General features: G+C 39.6%; 1 protein-coding gene across 5 annotated transcripts in view; it reads right to left on the reverse strand.

Annotated features, from left to right (window-relative positions):
* Positions 1–1313: 1313 nt before the first annotated feature.
* Positions 1314–22867, reverse strand: part of senp7 (SUMO specific peptidase 7) — a 111064-nt gene continuing 89510 nt past the window's right edge. For 4 of the 5 annotated variants that reach the window (XM_048541035.2, XM_048541039.2, XM_048541034.2 and 1 more), the window contains 9 exons: positions 22358–22474; positions 20333–20455; positions 18525–18617; positions 17856–18070; positions 17156–17211; positions 13806–13861; positions 7088–7156; positions 4847–4997; positions 1314–1640 (listed from right to left, as the gene is read on the reverse strand). In XM_048541035.2, the coding sequence (XP_048396992.2) occupies positions 1509–1640; positions 4847–4997; positions 7088–7156; positions 13806–13861; positions 17156–17211; positions 17856–18070; positions 18525–18617; positions 20333–20455; positions 22358–22474 (1012 nt within the window). In that variant the 3' untranslated portion in view covers positions 1314–1508. Of the gene's footprint in view, positions 1641–4846; positions 4998–7087; positions 7157–13805; positions 13862–17155; positions 17212–17855; positions 18071–18524; positions 18618–20332; positions 20456–22357; positions 22475–22867 lie in introns of those variants that run through there. The other variant, XM_048541040.2, reaches the window with a different exon arrangement.

The raw sequence follows: 22867 nt of genomic DNA on the forward strand, positions 1-22867 counted from the left end.
AGGAACAGCTAGAATTAAGTTTTTCAGAGTATGAACGGTCTTTCCATAAGACCTACTAATTCTTTCTACTACGAACTCCTGCTTTTTGCTGATATTCTACCTTCCTGCACTCATCACAAACTTGAGATCTACAAAAAAAGTCTTCAAAACCAAAACATAAAAGGGTCAACAAGATAACAAAGTGTGAAGCTGGATGAACACAGCAGGCCAAGCAGCATCTTGCGAGCACAAAAGCTGATGTTTCGGGCCTAGATCCTTCATCAGAGAGCTCTCTGATGATGGGTCTAGGCCCAAAACATCAGCTTTTGTGCTCCTGAGATGCTGCTTGGCCTGCTGTGTTCATCCAGCTTCACGCTTTGTTATCTCGGATTCTCCAGCATCTGCAGTTCCCATTATCTCTTATCTACGGTCAACAAGCTTTTGTTTTTGTCTTTGATCTTCCTTTAGGTTTTTTTGTAATATCTAATATTCTGCACTTTGCAATGTAGACAGACAATTTGTACTTAAAGCTGATTGTGAACCATCAACTAGGCTTTACTAGACAATGACTCAAACAAAATCTCTCTGGTTTAGTACTCCTTCTTGAATAATAATTGACTTCTGCTCAATTCCTTCCTTTGTGGTCTCCCTTACCTGCACCTTTAAGCACTGTCCCAGCCCAAAAGTTAAACAGGATGAAGAACAGACCAAATGAGGAAATTGCAAGGAAATCTACATACCAGTTTCAGCATTTGGCATGCTAACATGCCATGTACATGTGTTTGACATTTGTTCTAAGGGCAAATGAAATTCATTTGTGGACTCTAATTGCAATTAACTTTCATACAAATGGATGATAGAAGACTAGATTGGGACACTGTTTTGCAATAAGCAACCGCTCAAAGGACTCAACTGCAGTAGCAATAATAAATGTATTTCAATCATTCTCTGCATCTTTTTGAACAAAAACCTAATGGCAAAAAGTTCCTTTCAGCAAAGCCTGCGGAGTTCTGATAGTGATTACTCAGCTAGCATCATGGTTAAAATGTTTACCACTTAACTTGGGCTTTTTTTAAACAGTCTTTGAGGGAAAGAGATCCAAGTTATGAAAAGAAAAAGTCATCATGGATTTAAAACTAAGAACTTGAACCTTAAAATGGCATCATTGCAGTTTTAACATTACTTGAAAGTAATGTTCAATTCCAGAAGAGTCCTCACTGACTTCTCCCTGTTCCCCCAATTTGTGAACAAGTATTTAAACGATTGCCAGAGCAGTGGAACTAAAAAGAATTATTGATCCATCAACTATGACAAAAAAACAAAAAGCCAAAAAGTCAAACAGTATAATTTATTAAACTGTACACTGCTATAAACAGAGCTATTTAAACTGAATGTGCTACACATCATTGGTCAGCCAGTTCAAAATTTACAGTCGAATTTAAAATCTTCATATTTGCAAGATGTGTGGGTACTTGATCAGCAGCTTTGAAATGACCTGGTACAATATTTGTCCTTCATGTGCAGATTCATTAGCCATCAGTTCTCTGCTGACTGTGTAACTGCAGAATTAAATCTTGTATTTCCTCCCGTTTTTTCTTTACTTCCTCTCGCAGAAACCATTTATCCAACTGCAAAGGTAATTCAAAATTTGTGATGGGTTTCTGTGGAAAGAGGAAACAAAAATAAAATTGTGCGAAGAAGAAAACAAGCCTAAGAAAGAATAAACAGTGTTCTGAAATTAATTCCTTGATACTAATTTAAACTCAATTACTAAATTGAGCACATTAAAGCTACACTAAAAGCTGCAAAAAATCTCAATAATGCTCAGAATGAGTGTTAAAAAAAACTTCATTCCAAAGATCTGTAAAGTATTATTTGCAATTGAGGTGATCCCAATGTTACAACAGATCCTAATGACAGTGGTACATTGCACCACTTTATCCTCTCTGTAACCCTGGACAATCACTTTCCATCATCTTTCCTCTGTTGACCAGCTTGATACACGTCGCTAATTTAGCTCATCTCTCACATATCCATTTGCATCTAGTTACTGGATCGTGATCTACTAATGTTGTCATCAGTTACGTGGAAAGACCCCAAAGGCCAGAGTTTTGTCTCCTCAAGGAGCTGTGAATTGGGTTGTGAATCCTGAACCAGTCATCTTTGCCAGATAAGGCATTTTCTTACTTTCTGCTCCACATCATTTATGTATGAGAATTAGAGAAGTTTGGGAAGGCCTTGGGTGTAAAAGGTACACATTCCTCAAGCAAAAAGTAGGGTCCCCACAGTGAGAGCCACAAGAAATTGTATTTCTTTCTACAAACTAAGTGAGTGTGCTGGTGTAGTTTCCCAGTATAAAAACTTCAAATGTCACTACCAGATTCAATGTTACACTATAGATGTGCTCTGAATTCATCAGGGATCTGCTCTGCCAAGGTGGTTCGATGTTTACATGGATCACAATTGTGGATGTTGTGCCACGTATTGTGTGTACTTGTGCCATTAGAGAAAGTGCTTGAAAAAAATCCTAGTAAAAATGCAATCTCAATATCAGTTGACCTACATTCCCATGTTATCATCACATCCATGAAAATATTCAAGATTGTTTTTCCTATGCTGTGTCACTGTTTGATTTCATCTTTTTTAATAATAGGATTCATTTTGATTGTTTGCAATTTCTTACTAGGAGCATATTCATTCCTCAAGCCATGGTCTAAGCTTATGCTGCATTTAACAGCCTTCGATTTTTATACTTCATGCTCCTAATCCATTGGTTTTCAACCTGTACGTTCAACTGTTTGTAATATCTTAAGTGGCTTTTCCTGCTTTAAGTATTCGACTGGAGTACCCGCTTTTGGTAGTTACCCTTTGGAACAATTGCCTTATTTTGATCATCAGAACTGATCTGTCCTTCATGTGAAACTGTCAACTGTGATAGTCCAATCCCTGCACCGGTGCAAGATATGGTCATGAAAGGTACGTGATACATATACATTCACATTCTAACTCCTTCACAAGCTGCAAATGCATAATTCATACCTAGAACCTTTGAACAGTATATCCAGTCCGATTCCCAAGCTGTACAATAATTACTCTTCCCTGTTACCATAACCTCTCTCAGGCACCTCCATCCAAAGTTCACTATTTTAAAATAAGCCATGTCTTTGGAGTTGAGAGATAATGGGAACTGCAGATGCTGGAGATTCCGTGAAAACAAAGTGCAGAGCTGGATGTACACAGCAGGCCATGCAGCATCTTAGGAGCACAAAAGCTGACGTTTCAGGCGTCGACCTTTCATCAGAAAAGGGGGATGGGGGGAGGGTTCTGAAATAAATAGGGAACGAGGGGGAGGCTGATCGAAGATGGATAGAGGAGAAGATAGGTGGAGAGGAGACAGACAAGTTAAAGGGGCGGAGACGGAGCCTGTAGAGGTGAGTATAGGTGGGGAGGTAGGGAGGGGATAGGTCAGTCTGGGGAGGATGGACATGTCAAGTGAGCAGGATGAGGTTAGTAGGTAGGAAATGGAGGTGCGGCTTGAGTTGAGAGGAGGGGATAGGTGAGAGGAAGGACAGGTTAGGGAGGCGGGGATAAGCTGGGCTGGTTTTGGGATGCAGTGGGGGGAGGGGTTATTTTGAAGCTTGTGAAATCCATATTGATACCATTGGGCTGCAGGGCTCCCAAGCGGAATATGAGTTGCTGTTCCTGCAACCTTCTGGTAGCATCGTTGTAGCACTGCAGGAGGCCCAGGATGGACATGTCGTCTAAGGAATGGGAGAGGGGAGTTGAAATAGTTCACGACTGGGAGGTGCAGTTGTTTATTGCAAACCGAGCGTAGGTGTTCTGCAAAGCAGTCCCCAAGCCTCCGCTTGGTTTCTCCAATGTACAGTATGCCACAATGGGTACAGCGGATGCAGTATACCATACTGGCAGATGTGCAGGTGAATATCTGCTTGATGTGGAAAGTCATCTTGGGACCTGGGATGTGGGTGAGGGAGGTGGTGTGGGGGCAAGTGTAGCACTTCCTGCAGTTGCAGGGGAAAGTGCCGGGTGTGGTGGGGTTGGAGGGGAGTGTGGAGCGGACAAGAGAGTCCGGAGTTGAAACTGGTTTCCAAATGACCCTATAGTATCTCACTAAATTCTTGGAGATTTTCATTTTAACAATAGCCTTTCCAAGCTTGTATGCAATGCATTGAAATGCTCAAAAGAAAAGTAAAGTACAGATAACAGTATTCACTTCTCATGCTGAGTTCTGATCAATTTATTACTGACAGAGCTTCAGGATTTCAACCAAAAACTAACTGCAAGGGACTACATACTTTGACAACCTGCAGCAAATTACTACAGTGGACAGCTCATACAACTACAGATAGTAATTTACAGTCTGCCAAAACATTATGAACAATTTATTTTATTGCTCTATGCTTCCATTCACACATCCCATTTCTGAAGGGGTTTCTGCTGCCATAATCATAACAATTATGTTCACATTCAAGCACACATCACTAAATTCATGGCCTATATAGTTTTATTAATGCGAACAAATGGTCTTCTAAATTTGTGCCCTCTGATGTCAATTAGCACTTGCTTAATTTCTTTAGTGGAGAGGTTATGTTCCATTAAAGGAATGTCCCTGTTTTGAACATTGCAATTTCACAGATTTTTCAAACACAACAACTCTGTTGTTTTCCATGTTCAGTTCAATCAGTAATTTCACAGATTTTTCAAACACAACAACTCTGTTGTTTTCCATATTCAGTTCAATCAGTAATTCTTTGTGGTTGCCTCAGAAACTTAATTTGAAAACTTCACCGACATAATTTATTTCCAATGCTTAAACAACATGCAGTTGATGATAAAAAAAAGTTACCTGAAAGAAACTTTCCACATACTGCAGCAAGTAAATGCCACAGTCACTGCTGTTATCTTGCTTTGGCACTCTTGGGACTGAGCCCTTCATGTTTTCTGCTGTGAAACTGCGCTGTCCTCTTTTTTTCACTTCCCACTCAATCTGCAGATACCTATTAAAGAAAATGGGAAGTGTGTCAAAACAGTTTTCATTTACCATGTCTGAAAAAGAGCAGAACTGTAGTAACAGTTTTAAAATAGTATTTAGCTGACCCAAAGTAAACCAACGCCATTACCAATTTATAACTGTCCAACAATATGCAAAACATATAAACATATACATAGTATCAAAAAACATAAGCAAAACATCAGAAGATACACTACAAAACGACTGGGATAAGTGGGTGGGACAGAAACAAAGCCGGAAAGAATTCAGGTAATTACTGAAAAAAACGGTTGAAGAAATAGGTCTCAAGGAATTGGTGGAGGGAGGCATTCAGGAAATAAAACTCACAACAAAAGTGAAAAGCTGAAAGGTAAGTACATGATGCTGAAGAAGAAATAAATGGAAGCAAACAAGTAGATTAGAATCAAAACACCACAAAGTGTGTGAGGCCATGGAGATTCAGAGCGGCAAAACAAAGGTAAAGTTTGTACAAAGGAATCGAGAGCCAATGCATTAACAACTAATACTCAATAGGTCAGTGACAGAAGATCCTAGCGGTCCTTAAGTGATGACACTTTGAATGAATTTAAGTTAATGCAAGATGATGCAAGATGATGCATGAGAGGAGTCCTGAAATCAGATTGGAAACGAAATGCCAAGAGGTTGAATGTAGGTTTGAGGTTAGAGTGACACTGTTACCTATGCAACCAACACATGATCACACAGTGAGAGTTACGAGTATTGATGCACATAGAGAGTGTGGGGTTTGAAGCTCAGAAGAGGGTAATACAAGATTTTTTTTTAAAAAAGGCACTCACGATTAAATTCAGCCTCAAAAAAGGACAGCCAGCCAGGAAAATAGAGCAGGGGAACATGCATAAGGGATTTGGAGGAAACCAATTTTAAAAAAAGTGGGCTTGTCAAAGTTAAGCTGGAATGTTCGGCTTAATAATAGAAACAGGAGACAAATTGTCAGACAGCAATGTGACAGTATGCAGTCAAGAATATGGAAGAACTGTAAAGATGGGTATCAGCAAAGATATGGAAGTGGAGGGTGTTCATACTTATGCCATTGAAGGTCAAAGAATGCCAATACCTGCATACATTGGTAAGCATCAATAGCTTGGGACAGTACGTACATCAGATAAAGAACGCCCAACTCCTTGGTTCAATTTTTTTCTTTAATTGAATCGTGGGAGCAGAGGGTAACTGGCCAGACCAGTATTTATTCCCCATTCATAGCTGCCTTTTGTTTGGCAGTGCAGAGTTGCCTCTTGGAATCACTGCAGCCCATTTACTGTAGCTACTCCCACAGTACTGTCAGTGAGAGAATTCCAGGATTCTGATCCAATCACACTGAAGTAAAGGCAACATATCTGAGAGTTAGGGTGGCGAGTGCCTTGTTAGGGAACTTGCAGGAGATGGTCTTCCCACATACTTGCCATCCTCGTCCTTCTCGATGGTGGTCACTCCGTTTATGGAAGGTGCTGATTAAGTTGGCTTAGTGAGTATTTGCAGTGCATCTTGCAGATGACATGCACTGCTGCTATTCTACTTTGGTGAATAGCAGCAAATACTTCATCACATTTCTGACTTATGCACTGTAGACAGTGGATAGGTATTGGTGAGTTAGGAGGTTAGTTACTCCTGCAGGATTCCGATACTCTGGCATGCTCTTTTAGCCTCAGTATTTATTTGGCAAGTCCAGTTCAGTTTCTTAATTTATTTAAATTTTATACTTTGTGTTCTAGATCTAAATGAATGGCAAATTATCTTTTTCAACTAAATGAGCCTTTTAAGTGCCCTAGGCATTTTATGAAACAAATTGTAAAGGAAAATAAATACTTTGACGATTCCCATTAATTCAAATAAATTCTTACTTCTATGACTTCTAACAGATAGAACACTTTTACATTTTTACAACAGCAGTGTGTTTTGCACGTTCAATATAAAAATATTGTTCCCCTTGATATGGATATTCCTGTGAATTGTTTTGACAAGTGCAACATAAAAAACTTGGACAAAACGAGTCTTTTCTCAGTAATGCTCAATATCCGCATTCCCAAGTGACTAAGAATGTACTGTATTAATACTCACTCTCGTAAAATCTTCACTGTGTGTAATTGTGAAGCTGCTCTCAGTGAATCCATAATAAGAATGCAGGGCCTGAAAAGAAAAAATAAGCAATTTCAGTTTAATTGCTTAATTTTGAATGGCTAGAATTACTAATATGGTGGACATGAATGACCTGAGTCTCACCACCACTACCATCAACAAAACTAAAATCACTGACTGACAACTGACACATCTGAGAGGATTCATGCTTTAGTCTTATAGTTAATTTTTTTCACAGAAAGATGGAAGATATAAGTGAGAATGAGCCATTCAACATGATCATGGCTGAGCATTGAGCTCAACCACCTAATCCTACCCTCCTCCCATGTCCCTTGATTCTTTTAGCCACAAGAGCTAAATCTACCTCCTTCTTGAAAACACAAAGTTTTGGCCTCAACCTCATTCTGTGGCAGATTAAAAATCCCTAATTAAAAAGAAAATTACATTGTGAGGTTTCCTTAAATTTCCAAACTCTCTTAGAACAAAGAAAATTACAGCACAGGAACAGGCCCTTCAGCCCTCCAAGCCTGCGCCGATCAAGATCCTCTGTCTAACCTGTCATCTATTTTCTAACGGTCTGAGTCCATTTGCTCCCTGCCCATCCATGTACCTGTCCGAACATATCTTAAAAGACACTATAACGTGTCTGCGTCTACCACCTCCGCTGGCAACACGTTCCAGGCACCCACCACTCTCTGTGTAAAGAACTTCCCACGCATATCTCCCCTAAACTTTCCTCCTCTCACTTTGAACTCATGACCCCTAGTAATTGAGTCCTCCACTCTGGGAAAAAGCTTCTTGCTATCCACCCTGTCTATACCCCTCATGATTTTGTAGACCTCAATCAGGTCCCCCCTCAATCTCTGTCTTCCTAATGAAAATAATCCTAATCTATTCAACCTCTCTTCATAGCTAGCACCCTCCATACCAGGCAACATCCTGGTGAACCTTCTCTGCACCCTCTCCAAAGCATCCACATCCTTTTTGTAATGTGGCGACCAGAACTGTACACGGTACTCCAAATGTGGCCGAACCAAAGTTCTATACAACTGCAACATGACCTGCCAACTCTTGTACTCAATACCCCGCCCAATGAAGGAAAGCATGCCATATTCCTTCTTGACCACCCTATTGACCTGTGTTGTCACCTTCAGGGAACAATGGACCTGAACACCCAGATCTCTCTGTTCATCAATTTTCCCTAGGACTTTTCCATTTACTGTATAGTTCGCCCTTGAATTTGATCGTCCAAAATGCATCACCATTAGCCCAAGATATATTTGCTTGCTTTGCCGTTCACTGCAAAACTGAAAATTCCTTTTTAGGCTCTCATGCAGTTTACCAGAACGTAAAAGATGGCTTCGTACGTAGCATACACACAGATAACATATTTACCATGAGGAAACAGAAAACAAACCAAAATAACTGGTAAAATGTTAATTTGCTTCCCAGCAGTTTTGTTTCAAGTATGTTGTTGAGATCCTGTCATGGGCCGTCAACATTTTTAAAAAAAATCCAAACAGCCAGCAATTAACTGGCAGAGCGATGCTTTGAAATTTCACATTTCTAAACAGAAACAAATTATCTAGTGTATCAAAAGAATGTTTAAAAAACCTTACAATAAACAATTACATGTTCTATGAACTCAGTTCTACTTGCTATTACCCTCCCAGAATTCTTGAGGACCTATTCATTTAAAAGGGAACTAACCCAATAGATATGCCACAGCTTTCCAGAATTCACTTTTCCTCAGTGTTCCATATTTCTCGGAGGTAGGATTCCATTAATATTTTTTGGCTAACTGACCTTCTACCCTGATTCTCAAACGTTGATGCCTCTTCTCCTTGTTCGGGTTGCTGGGGGTACCCAATTGCTTTCTTTCAGTTTCTCACAGTAGCCAAGTCTGCTTGTCATTTGCTGCCACAAATCTGAGGACCACTGGAGATTTCTTCCACAAGATACAAACCAGAACGGATCTGGCAAATGCTTTTACATCATTAAAAAAGATTGGCAGATGGAATGTAGTCAAAATGTGAAGAAATATATATCCATTCTTCGCAGGAAAAACAGCACACTATTTAAATGGAGAAAGACTGCAGAAGTCTATACTCCAACTGGACTTGGATATCCTGATAAATGAATCTCAAAGTTAGCATGCAAATATGGCAAGACATTAGGAAGGCAAATTGAATGCTGTTGTTTATTACAAAAGGAGTGGGATATAAAAGTAGGGAAGGTTTCGTGTGGCTATAGGGTACTGCAGAACCCAGATGTGGAGTATTCTACAGGTTTAATCTACTTACAAAAAGAATATAAAAACAATTCACATCTCATTTTTGGGGCTTTTCCAATGAAGAAAGGTTGTAACGATTAAGGTTATTTTCTTTGAAAATTACTGTTGGAAGAATGAGCAGTTATCTTTACCAAAACGTGCACGATCTTGAAGGTACCTGGATTAGGCAGATACTGGAGGTGGCTTCTCTTGTTTGGGGGTGGGGGTGGAGGAGGGAAAGAGTCCAAAGGTACGACACATAAGGGGTGAGGTCTCCTTTATAAAACTGGAGTCAGTAGATTCGTTTCTCTCCAACCCTCCCCACCACATCCCACTCAGAATGTCATTAAAATAAGAAACTTTCTTTTCCCAGAAGGCAACAGAGGCTGGAGCTTTACATCTATTTAAGGCCGAGTTTGACAGATTTTTGCTAGACAAGGGAGTCAAAAGTTTACATGCTGCAGACAGGAATATAAAGATGAGACCATTACCAGGTTAGCAATGAACTTATTAAATGGTGGAGCAGCTTCAGGGGTCAAAAGGCATTTGCCCGCTCTGAAGTCCTATGTTTCCATGAAACGCAAGTGGAGCTGAAGACCCTACGCACAATCTGATCTGTGAAACCTAAAGTTAGTATTTCTGTCTGCTTAAATGCAGACCTAATTTCCTTCAGCTCTCCAAGCGTTAAGCTGTAGCGTAGAAAAGACCAAGAATCTGCAGCCACCTCATTGAGTTCCTAAATAGAACAGCTTGCTTCTCTCAGCAAACACACAGATAAATTAGTTAAAAGGAACTCCAACATCCTGCCTCAGACACTGGGGCATGCTTTGGGATTGACTCAGGAGGAACATAAAGAATATACAAAATATTCTGGAAAATACTGCATTTTTTTATCCTCATTTCAAATTTTCAGCATCCATAGTATTTTGTTTACATAAAGAGATTAGGCTATCTTCAACTAAACTCTGATTTTGTCACCTACTTACATTTTTAAAATTTTACAACCCTTTCACTAGCCTTTCTGATTCCATTACAAGCTTAGAGACAGATCACTCATCATTCAAGTGTATTCACTAATCATTCTGTCTTTGCAAGGCAAACTAATTCAAGTGTAATAAACCCAGAACGGTTTGGAGTTATAACTGTGATTCAAGCGCATCTTTTCACCAATTCCTCTGTAAAACTCATTCAACTCGTATCCAATATTTAATAGCAGATGACCTGCGATTTCCTCCATTAAAATACTAGGAAGAACAAAGTGACTGTCATCAGGCACTGCTATAGATGTCAGTTCCTAACCACCAACTCCCATTAGTCTTCCCTACCTGACAAGATGAACTCAACTCACAGACACCTTCTCTTCGCCACTAAACACCAACCTACTGCTTCAGAGATAATGGGAACTGCAGATGCTAGAAAATCCGAGATAACAAGGTGTGGAGCAGGGTGAACCCAGCAGGCTAAGCAGCATCTTAGCAGCCTAGGCCCGAAACGTCAGCTTTTGTGCTCTTAAGATGCTGCTTGGCCTGCAGTGTTCATCCAGCTTCACACTTTGTTATCACCAACCTATTGCTTTCTGGGTTCTTATGAATTGACTTCATTTCTTCTAGATAGCACGGCTGCATGGTCTCTAACCTACATCTTTCAGCTGTACATAGCCCTCCCCTCTATTTTGCTTCACAAGAGCCACAAACAGGATTCCCCTACTAGAAACCCTGCACATCTGTTTTGGCCCCACAGAATGAGCTTCTTCCCATCCTACCCATTTTATTTTTCCTTTTCTCCCTTATTCATTCAGTTTCTTCTCAAATGCATTCATGACTTTTTTTACAGTTCATTTGCGGGATGAGGGCATGACTGGCTGTCTAAAGATGGTGGTTCAGCCATGGTCATACTTAATGGCAGAGCAGAGTGAAGGGATAAATATTCTACAACTGTCCCTAGAATCCACGCTAGTTGCCCTTGTGAAGATGGAGCTGCCTTCTTGAACCACTGCAGGCCATTAGGGAGGAAATTCCAGGATTTTGACCCAGCACAGTGAAGGAACGCCAATATATTTTCAAGCCAGGATTGAGAGTGGCTTGGAGGGAAACTGGAGGGTGGTGGCGTTCCCATCTATGTCCTGCCCTTGTCTTTCTAGATTAAAATGGTCATGGGTTTGCAAAGTGCTGTCTGAGGATTTCTGGTGAATTTCTGCAGTGCATCTTGTAGCTAGCACACACTGCTGTTACCAAGCATTGGTGATAGAGGGTGTGAATGTTTGTGGATGCAGTGCCAATCAAATGGGCTGCATTGTTCTGGATGGCATCAAGCTTCTTGAGTACTGCTGACTCCTCCAATGCTCTCACCGCCTGTTTCGAGCCTTTCTGATATTCTGGCTGCAACTATTTTGCACAATAAAAATTCAATCCCTCCACAGCTCCATTCCCACAAAGTGGGAAGATTTTCTGCTACCTACATTTCTGTAAAGTCCTAGCATGAAATCTAGGGACAGTTATAGGATATTCAACTCTTTGATCCTGTTCGGCCATTCAATATTACCACTGACAGATCTTCTATCTTAATGTCGTATTCCTTTATTTGCCCCATACCACTTGATGCCTTAAATCTAAAACTTTGAGTGTCAATTGCAGCTAAGAATATTTTTATACTGTAACAGCAAAGACGTTTTATTACAGTTATATATTTTCAATTCTGGAATCCTCACTATAGGAAAGATGTGATGGCACTGAAGAGGTGCAACATCCTAGAACATTGCTCCAAAGAAAACAACGAAGTTTACCTACCCTCTATAACAGAGAAGGTTTCGGGGGCAAGGGGGTGGAGGCGGTGGTACAGGTGTGTAAGATTATGAAGGGCATGGATAGGGTGGATGAAAAGTAAATGTCCCACTTACTCAAAGGGTTAATAACAAGGGCGTAAAAATTTTAACGTGAAAGGCAGGAGGTTTAGGGGAACTTGGGGAAAATCTTTCTTCACAGAGATTCTCTGAAGTCTGGAATGTGCTGCCTGGGAAAGTAGTTGAGGTAGGAAATATCAACTTAAAAAGTACATGGGCGACCAGTTCACACGTCGTAACATTCAAGGCTATGGGCCTAGTATGGGAAAATGGAACTGATGTAGGCCCCAAACGGCCTCTCTGGAACTGTACGATTCTTGCGAATAGAGTTAGACCACACTTGAGTGTCATCTTACCAAGGGAAATATATTTTTGCCTTAGAAAGAGTGCAAACAGACTGGGATGAGGGAGTTGTCCATGGAGTAAAGGGTGAGTTGACCAGGCCCGTATTCCCTCAGGGTTCAGAAGAATGGCCCTTAAATCTAACTGAAACTTTTAAGATTCGTTAAGGGTCTTAGAAGGCTAAATGCTGTACATTTGTTCTGGGAAAGCCAGAACAAGGTGTCATGATTGAAGACGTAGGCCATTTAAGTCTGACAGGAGGAAGAAGTCCTTCATCCGAACAGTTGTGGAATTCTTTACACTAGCAAGCTGTGGATGATAAGTTAACAGATATATCAAAACGCAGGTCGAGTGATATTTTTGTGTATGAAGGGATATTAGCATCGTTCCCTCAAAACAGCACAGCCACATGCTCACAGAGCCGCTCTAATGTTCCGCACATGGCCAATGTTGGCATGCTGATCATGGCATTGACTTCTGGTTCTGAAAGTCACTGCCATGCACTGGTCTAGGAAACCTGCACAGCTGGGAAGCAAAATTAGAGGGAACGCTGGATATGGAAACAGTCTGAAAGATAGAATTGCAGTAAACCATCAGCCATAATCAAATCAGATTGAGTAGCACAGCAACCCAGAAGGGCAGCTCTTATTTTCTTTAAACATTCATTTGATTATCTGCTCTACAACCTTCCAGACTCAACACCAAATTTATCAGTTTGTGAAGATAACCCCTGTCCCTTTTTTTTCCAGATGGCAACTGTTGATGATGAGTTTGCTATTCTCAATTACATTTCAACGACAACACTTTCATTCTTCACCCTTTACACTTTCACTTAACTACCTTTTGTAACGTCCCCCACTACAAATTTGGTGAAACACAAGCCATCAGCAGCTATGAAAGTTTGACACAAAACACCACCATTTATGAAATCAGACAAATATACCAAGTATCACTGTTTGACTCTGAGTTCTGAAATTAAATCATACAAACCACATGCTAAGAAAACAAGTGGGAGGAAAAGAGAATTCAGCCAGCCAGAAGGACATATTTGCCTTTTCCTGAGAGACAAGGAAGGTTGGAATACACAAAAGATGGTGCCTCTATAAACTTAATTTCTGCAGTCATCCACGGACACATTAAGGAAGCCATTCCTAATTATGTCCAAAATGAAGTAATCAAACTTATAACAATGTTTGGAATCAAATCAATTTAGAAATTACTGGAATAATAATTTCGAAGTTACTTACTGCTTGAGTATCCTTAATTTTTGTTGATGTAGGTTGATGGGTGCCTTTACACATCCCTATGAGAAATTACATATAATTGTAAATAAAACTGCATTCCAACTCTGACGTGTCAACTGGTAAATACAAATGTAAGGTCGGTCATGAAATTTCAATCTGAGTTTATGCAAAATTAACTAATCTCAAACAGAAAACAATTAATTAGGAAGGGGATAGGGCTCAACGGAAAAAGCAATGCAAAAGTTAGAACTTACATTGCAATTGTTTTTAAGTTAAAGTCAAGCTTTGTTTTCACCATTCTCCTTGAAAATTATTAATTACCGTAAACAATGGTAAAGCTTACTGCTTAGGTAAAATTTGAAATCATTCAGCTCATAGAAACCTGTAGTCTCCTAATCTGCCTTTTGTATAATAATTCCAAAATTTAAATGTCACCATTTCTAAAGATCAAATGTAAACAAATGCTTCCAAGCAAAAGTTCTGAGTTTGTCTTTAATCTGTGCTTGTATCATATTATCCTAGTCACTATATAGGGTTAACTGTGTTCTGGTTTAACAACTCCTTAGATCATTTTTATACCTTGTGTGCCTCTAACATCTTCAACTCATTCACCTTTCAAGGCTGGAGTTCCAGTACTTTGCTCAGTACCCTCGGACTGGGAGCAGATTTGCAACTCTCCTTTGGTGGCATCAAGCTTCTTGAGTTTTTTTTGGAGCTGCACCCATCCAGGGAATTGGGAGTATTCCATCACACTCCTGACTTGTGCCTTAAAGATGGTGGACAGGTTTTGAGGATTCAGAAGGTGAGTTACTCACCATAGTATTCCTAGCTGAGGAAGGGTCACTCAACCCAAAACGTTAACTCTGATTTCTCTCCACAGATGCTGACAGGCTTGCTGAACACAGCAATTTCTATTTTTGTTGCAGTATTGTAGCCTCTGACCTGCTCTTGTAGATAATGTGTTTATGTGGCGAGTCCAGTGGAGGTCTGGTCAATGTTAACCCCAAGGATGTTGATAATAGGAGATTCAGCATGGTAACACCATTGACTGACAAGAGGTGGTGGTTAGATTGTCTCTTATTGGAAACGATCATTGCCTGGTATTTGAGAGATGTGAATATTACTGTTTACTTGCCAATCCAAGCCTGGATATTGTGCAAATAGACTCAGATTTATATAACATGTAAAGGGACCTTTTGATCCAAATTGTCTGCACCGATCAGATATCCTTAAGTGATCCAGTCCCATGTGGCCCACATCCCTCTAAACCCTTCCTATTCATGTACCCATCCAGATGCCTTTCATACACTGCACTTTTACCCACCTCCACCTGCAGCTCATTCCATACACACAGCACCCTCTGCACAAAAAAGTTGCCCCCAGGTCCCTTTTAAATCTTTCCCCTTGCACCATAAACCAGTATACCTTCTAGTATTGAATTCCACCACCCTAGGAAAAAGACCTCGGTTATGCACGTTATCCACGCCCCTCATGATTTTATAAACCTCTAATAAGGTCACCCCTTAGCCTCTGATGCGCGAGGGAAAACAGCCCCAGCCTATTCAGCCTCTCCCGATAGCCCAAACCTTCCAATCCTGGCAACATCCTTGTAAATCCTTTCTGCACCCCCTCAAGTTTAACAACATATTTTCTAAAGCAGGGAGACTAGAACTGAATACAGCATTCTAAAAAATGGCCTCGCCTATATCCTGTACAACTGCAACATGATGTCCCAACTCCGATACTCAATGCACTAACCACTAAAGGCAGGCATGCTAAACACCTTTTTCACCAGTCTACATGCGACTCCGCTTTCAAGAACTATGTGCCTGCAACCCTAGGTGTCTTTGTTTGGCAACACTCCCCAGGGCCCTATAATTTACTGTATAACTCCAACCCTGGTTTGTCTCACAAAAAAATGCAACACCTCACATTTATCTAAATTAAACTCCATCTACCACTCCTCGGCTCATTGATTGATCTGATCGAGATCCCCTCATACTAAGATAATCTTCCTCATTGTGCACTGACTACACCAATTTTGGTGCCCTCTGCAAACTTACTAACTATACCTCCTGTATCCACAAATCACTTATACAAATGACGTAAAGCAGTGGACCCAGCTCCAATCCATGTGGCATATCAGTAATCACAGGCGTCCAGTCTGAACAGTCCTCCACCACCACCCTCCAATTGGCTAGCCCCCGCCACCGGATTCCACGTGATCTAATCTTCCTCACCCGTCTACCATGCAGAACCTTGTCAAACATCTTTCAGAAGTCCACATACAGAGTCTACCTTGCTTCCTTCAGCAATCCTCTTCATCACCTCTTCAAACAACTTAATCAAGTTAGTGGGACACGATTTCCCACACATGAAGCCACTGGCTATCCCCAATCAGTGTTTGCCCTTCCCAACACATGCAAGCCCTGTCCCTCAGAATCCCCTCTAACAACTTAGCGACCTTTGATGTCAGGATCACTCGTCTATAGTTCCCCCCGACTTTTCCATACCACGTTTCTCTTGTTGCATTTGAACACGGGCTGCTTCACTACCTGAGGAGTTGCGAATAGTACCTAACATTGCACGATCATCAGCAAACATCCCCTCTTCTGACCATATGATGGAGAGAAGGTCATTGATGAAGCATCTGAAGATAGTTGGGCCCAGGATACTATGCTGAGGAACTCTTGTAGAAATCTCTGGGGGATGAGTAACTGACTGAGCATAACATAACTATCTTCCTATGTGCCAGGTATGACTTCCCACATCCAAAGTGGATTTCGCCCCTTTGCCACCCTCAGTGCTTCCTCCACATATGGTACGTGATAATCAGCAGGAGGTTTCCTTGCCCATGATTAACCTGAAGCCATAAGACTTCGAGGTCCAGGCTCAATGTTGATAATGCTAAGGGCAACTCTCTCCCGACTGTGTACTCAGGTGCTGCCACCTCTGCTGGGTCTGTCCTGTCAGTGGGACATGATACATCCAGGGACAGTGATGGTATGTCTGTTTCATTGCTATTAACGTCATGATTCCTTGAGTATGACTATGTCAAGCTGTTGCTGGACTAGTCTCCTCCAATTCTGGCAGTAGCCCCCAAATGTTAGCATGGAGGACTTTGTAGGGTCAGTAGAGCTGCTTCTACTGTTGACTTTTTTGATGCATGTGTTGATGCCTTGTGGTATGTCCAGTTTCATTCTTTGTTGAGACATTGGCTTGCTAGACCATTTCATAGGGCAGTTGAGGGTCAACCATATTGCTGTGGCTCTGAAGTCACAAGTAGATCAGACTAGCTGAGCCTGGCGGATTCCCTGTTATTAAGAAGGTAAGCTAGTTATTGTGTCATTTACCTGCATCCTAGAGCTGGACACTGAAGTTATACAAGAAACATTGCTAGAGTTTGTATCTGCAAGAGAACAAAATGTGGTCTCAGCATCACAACGCTGCATTTGATTTGCTAATTCACATCAATCCAAATTACATTCATTAAGGATCACTGCATTGCAATAAATAATTGCAAATCTGTTCAAAACTACTAGATAACATCTGCAGATCAGAAAATCACAATGAACGAAAAGTTTCCTTCATATTACTGATTCTCGGGAAACTCCCTGCTGGTTCGAGACGGTGATAGTTTGCGCTTTCATTTGTAACTGAAGTAGCAAACATGTCTAACTACATTTTTTGACATCCTTAAAATGCTATACTGAAACACCAGAAAGATAAAGCTTGAAGGGTTTTTAAAATATTCATTATAACCATATTACATTTATTATTGAAAAAAAAACCAAATCTAAACAGTGAGAAGTCGAGGGGCTTCGGTAAAATTAATTTACTGCATTTGGATTTCAAGTAACTTCTTATTTCATTGCTAAAAGTCAAACATTACAAGATCTCAAAGAAAGCTGCTGAACTTATCCTTTGAGATCTTTCAAACGTATAATTTTCTCACAGCAAGACTGCAATACAAAGTACTTTTTTTAATAAATTATGAAATAATAGATGGTTAACACATAGGAATATATATCCAATTTAGAAGCAAGCACTTACTTGTTGAATCCTGTGACAGTGAACTCTGAGTGGTATTTCCATCAGATTCATCAGATGATGACCTTTGTTCTTTACTTGTTTTTTCATCACTAGGTAAGTTTGTGCAAGATGGATTTGGAAGTAATTTGTTTGCCTTTGTTTCAGTAGTAACATCAGTTTCATAAACTATTTTGTCTAACGCAGGAAAACAAATAACAGCAAGATACCAATGTGACCTGCAAGCAAATATGCCATTTAACAAGTTAACATGTACGAACTTACTGATATTTCCCCATCCAAAGTTAACAATAGTTTACTTTATAGAACTCCCAGCAGTCTTTACTTTGGATCTGCTCAAAGTGCCAGTTTTAGTCTTGGGCTCAAGCGAAGATACTATGCTGCAGGTGCCTCTTAAGCACTGCACACGTTTGCTTCTGAGTATTAGGCAGCCTCCAGGCCTACCACATGAAATGGATGCATGAACATATGACGAATCTTAACGAATCATTCCTACCATGAATAGTTTCAATTGCCTTACTTTAAACAGCTCATACAAGAACCACATAAGTTTGAATCAGTCAATTAGCAGAATCAGCTTCAGTTTAGCCAGATTTCATGTTCTACTCAGATAAATGGCTTTAATTTATCCCAGGAGAGTCATCTGCAACAGATTACACATAGACCACTTACTCTTCATTAACAGGCACAAATATAAAATCCTTTGTAAAGATATCCACATGTCGCGTCCATGTTCTCACGCGCTGGTGTCTCTTGTGCTGTATTCTACAAGGGCAATATAGTATGTGCTTTTAATTGGAGTTGGTACATGAGTGCAAATCAGCAACCAAATAAACATTGCACTCAAAGAAAACAACAGAATAACAATTAAATCTTTAAAGTATACCCAGTTAACTATTTTAAAGAGAAAGCAATGCTGGATGTCTGAAATAATTCTCATGGCAGGCATGCTAAAAACGAATAATCAGTCTATCGGCATTAACCTAAGCAACAAAACCACAATTTTGAGAAATAAGTTTTCCTCAAAATTAACATGCAACTATTAGCAACAGAACCGCTAGATAATTAAAAAATGAAAATATTTCAAATCTTAAACAAAGCATTTTGCCAACAGTTAATATAAGGGTTCAGAAGAGAGAGCATTGGATAAAGTTGACTGAATAGAATAAAAGGCATTGTGGTAAATAAGAAGTCAGGAACATTTAAAGAAACAATTCAAAATGCTGACCAAAACTCTATTCCTCTGGAAAACAATAAGTTCAACAAGAAAGATCCTTCAATTCCTTACTAGAAAATAGTTTAACAATGGCATTAGATTAAAAAAGGCTTGTAATGTTACAAGAAACAGCAATAATCTAACTAGCAGCCAATTTAAAATCAATGCTCCCTTGTCACTGAACCAACTGCTCAGGTAAATAAGCCCAAATTCCAACTACTCAATCTAGGTCCCTCAAAAGGTTCTACATTACATTCAATTTTCCCGGCAGCACTGGCTTAGAAATAACATGCTCACTGACGCTCAGTTTGGTTCTGACAGAGCCACTTAGATCCAGACCTCATCACAATGTTAATTCAACATGGACAGAAAAACTGAATTCCAAAGGCAAGGTGACAGAGACTGGTGTTAACACGAAGGGCCCATTTGACAAAGTGACTTCACCCTTCTTGATTTCACTCTTCCACTCTTTACTCCTCTTACCCTTCTGTAATATTGACAACCACTGTCTTGACGGTAGTAGAAGAGACTGCAACATTAGGTATATAGTATGCTTTGATGAGTCTGGCTGTGCTATTGCGTGACTAGTTTGTAGAATGGCACTCTCAATTTTGACAACTTCCCAGATGTTTGTGATAATGGTTTTGTAGGGTTGACGGCACAGGACATGCCTTTTTGTTATCATATCTAATGCCTCTGTCAGTGTAAGGTTGTTCATCCAGGTTTATTCTCCTTCAACTTTTCTACAGCAGTTTGACTCAATTGTACAGCTTGCCAGACTGATTCTTAACTGCCTCTGGAATAATCAAATCAATCACATAGCTTTAATCCTGAAGTCAGGTCTCATCCAAGCCAAGTCAGGCTGGCAGATTTCCTTCTCTGAAGCTTCCAAATCCCAAACTTACTTATTTATTTACTTTAAATTAACCGAGCCGCTTTGCTATGAACGAGTGTCTTTGAAGCATCTGTCCAATATCTAGGTCACTGATCCAGCAACACTAACTGTGTTTCCTTTCTCAAAAACAAATATCTCAAAACTGTACTGACTTGACAGCCTTTGACCAACGAAAAAAATGGTGGTGTTTCCTGGCTGCTAACCTCAATAAATGCAGCAAGATCATTTTGATTGTGGGGCAAAACCTATGCACCTGGAAATAACAGTATTAAATTGGTACTATATCATGAGAATCCCAGCCACAGAAAAGTGAACTATTTATTAAGGACTAGAAAAATAAGCCACTTGATTTGTAGAAAATTTACTTACGAAAGGTTAGTTGCTTCCTCTGATCCAGCATTATCCTTTCTGGTTAGACGTCGATAAAAGAAGCTACTAAAAATGTGAGTGCGCTCAGCAAGTTCTTTGGGTGCTTTCTCTAATAAAAGATACCTTAGACAAAATAAACACCTGTTAATGTAAAACCTTACACAGAACTTTATTCGATGCATAACCAATATTTCTTTCGTAGAATCAGAGAATCCCTACAGTGTGGAAACAGGCAATTTGGCCCAACAAGTTCACACCGCACCTCCAAAGACCATCCCACCCTGTCTCAATTACCTACTCCTGCATTTCCCCACGTTTAACCCACCTAGCCTGTCCCAGGGCACAATGGGCAACTTGGCATGGCCAATCCACCTAGCCTGCACATCTTTGGACTGTGGGAGGAAACCGGAGCATCTGGAGGGAACCCATGCAGACATGGGGAGAATGTGCAAACTCCACGCATTTCTTTGATACAGTTCAATATAACATGAATAATCCAGTTAAATAATTGGATTAATTCCTAGTTTACATTAGGCATAAAAAGAGGCCTATTCATTGATACTAGTATCAGTGGAATTAATTAATTATGGAAAATGGTATTTTCAAGATGAGGTGGTAAAATTTCAAGATAGCAATGTCACACTCTTCTGGCTGATCACACAAATGTGTTCCATTCAGCAGCCCTTACAGGAATGAACAATTAAATAACACAGCAAAGTAAAAACACAATTTCCATAACTAATCAGTATGGGTACTTTGTTCTCAATGCAAAGGTGCTAGTTTTCACACTTCCTGGATTCTGCCAGTGGATCAATCACAATCTTTTGCCACATTTCCCTCTAGGCTGTCTGTTCCCTCGTTGGCAATGGGATTCTTTTAGAAATTGCTGAATTGATGCGTTAAAAAAGTGGAAATCACTTTATTTACACTGTAAAGTCCTTGAAAAAGTTAGACCTTTCTTAAAAATGTGAAATGGGATTTTTAATGGTGCAGTAAGTTGCAACTGCTGCTGTACAACCTCTGTCTGCAAAATGTGCAATGTAAACTCTCTCATTATGACAAACAATAAAATCCATATTTCAAAAATAAACTTCAAATTTAAGATATTTTAACTTCCATGTTAATCTCAATTTTTGCTTTTTGCTCACTGAAAATTATAAAAATGTATTGGGTAAAAGCAATCTGTTAATGTGCGGTTTGTGCTGTGAGAATTCTTTACCACTATTAACTACTTAGTCTGCTTGATTATATCACTGTTGTTAGATGCCAGAATGAACTTTATTTATGAGTGGTGAAACCCATGCCACAGAACCCGCTAGACTTTTGTGGCTATCTTTATTCTAGATCAATGGCAGACAGTATATCTTCAATAACAGCAAAATCCAGGGCAATAAGAAATTTATTAGCCTGCCTCTACAACTGCTGAGCTCGACATTTATTGAACTTGCAAAGATTCTGTTGTGCTGTGAATAAGGTGGTAAAAAGAAACAAAAGATAAAGACAACCAGTCAGGTTCTGCATCAACCATGTTCATTCAGGTTTTTAAATCAATATTCACTCTTGACTTTCATAACATTTTCTCAGTCATGTATTTGTGCGCTTGAGTCCGATTACAATATTCCTCACAAAATCCTATCTGGTAACTTACTTCATAAACAAAACTAGTCTTTGAATGAAGATGTGCTATGTGACTTCTACCTTACTCATTTTTAACTTGTAACTGCCATAGACAGCAGTCAATATAACTCTGTCAAATCTCAAGATCGTAATCCTGAAAACCTAAAATTACTTCCAAAGAGGAAAAATGCACTGAAAACAGATTTTGACACAGGAAAGGGGGCATTCAGGACCATATCTGGAACAATTTCTGAATACGTTGTTAACACCCTTTGCAAATATTCAAACAAGAACAATTGTTATGATTGCTGAATCTTTCTTCTCATAATTAACAGTGGATTTATCACCTCCAGCATTCTAGCAGTAAAATATTGCAAGGATGCAACAAAAAATTGCCTAAAAACTTACTTTAAATAGAAATCAATGATAACATCATTGAGAAACTCTCCTTCTTCCAAACATTCTAGGTCTTCAGTAGTAACAGCAAGACCTCCTTTAGTTGGGGGAGGGGGAAATACTATTATTCTGAGAGAGAAAGAAACACATTAAAATTACTGCCTTTTTAAATAAAACTAAAATCGATAATAAGAATAAGATCATTTTAAATATGTAATACCAATGTTCATTTGTCACATATAGGAATAAATAACATGGCAGCAATCTTATGAATATGGAATACATTAAGCATATGATACTAATTTTAACTTATTCATTTATGCATTTTTATCTGAGCCTCTAGGTATTTAAAATAGATACATCAGATAAAGCTAGGGATTTCATGAATTATATATTTTGCCTATAATTAGTAAATCAGGTAACATTAAATTTAGTTGCATTAAAACAAATACAATCAGATCTGCACCCCAGTGGTCAAGATCAAATTTACATTCCCAACTTTTTCAAATCACAGAATTGTAC

Source organism: Stegostoma tigrinum, chromosome 12, assembly GCF_030684315.1.
Source record: "Stegostoma tigrinum isolate sSteTig4 chromosome 12, sSteTig4.hap1, whole genome shotgun sequence".
NCBI lineage: Eukaryota > Metazoa > Chordata > Chondrichthyes > Orectolobiformes > Stegostomatidae > Stegostoma > Stegostoma tigrinum.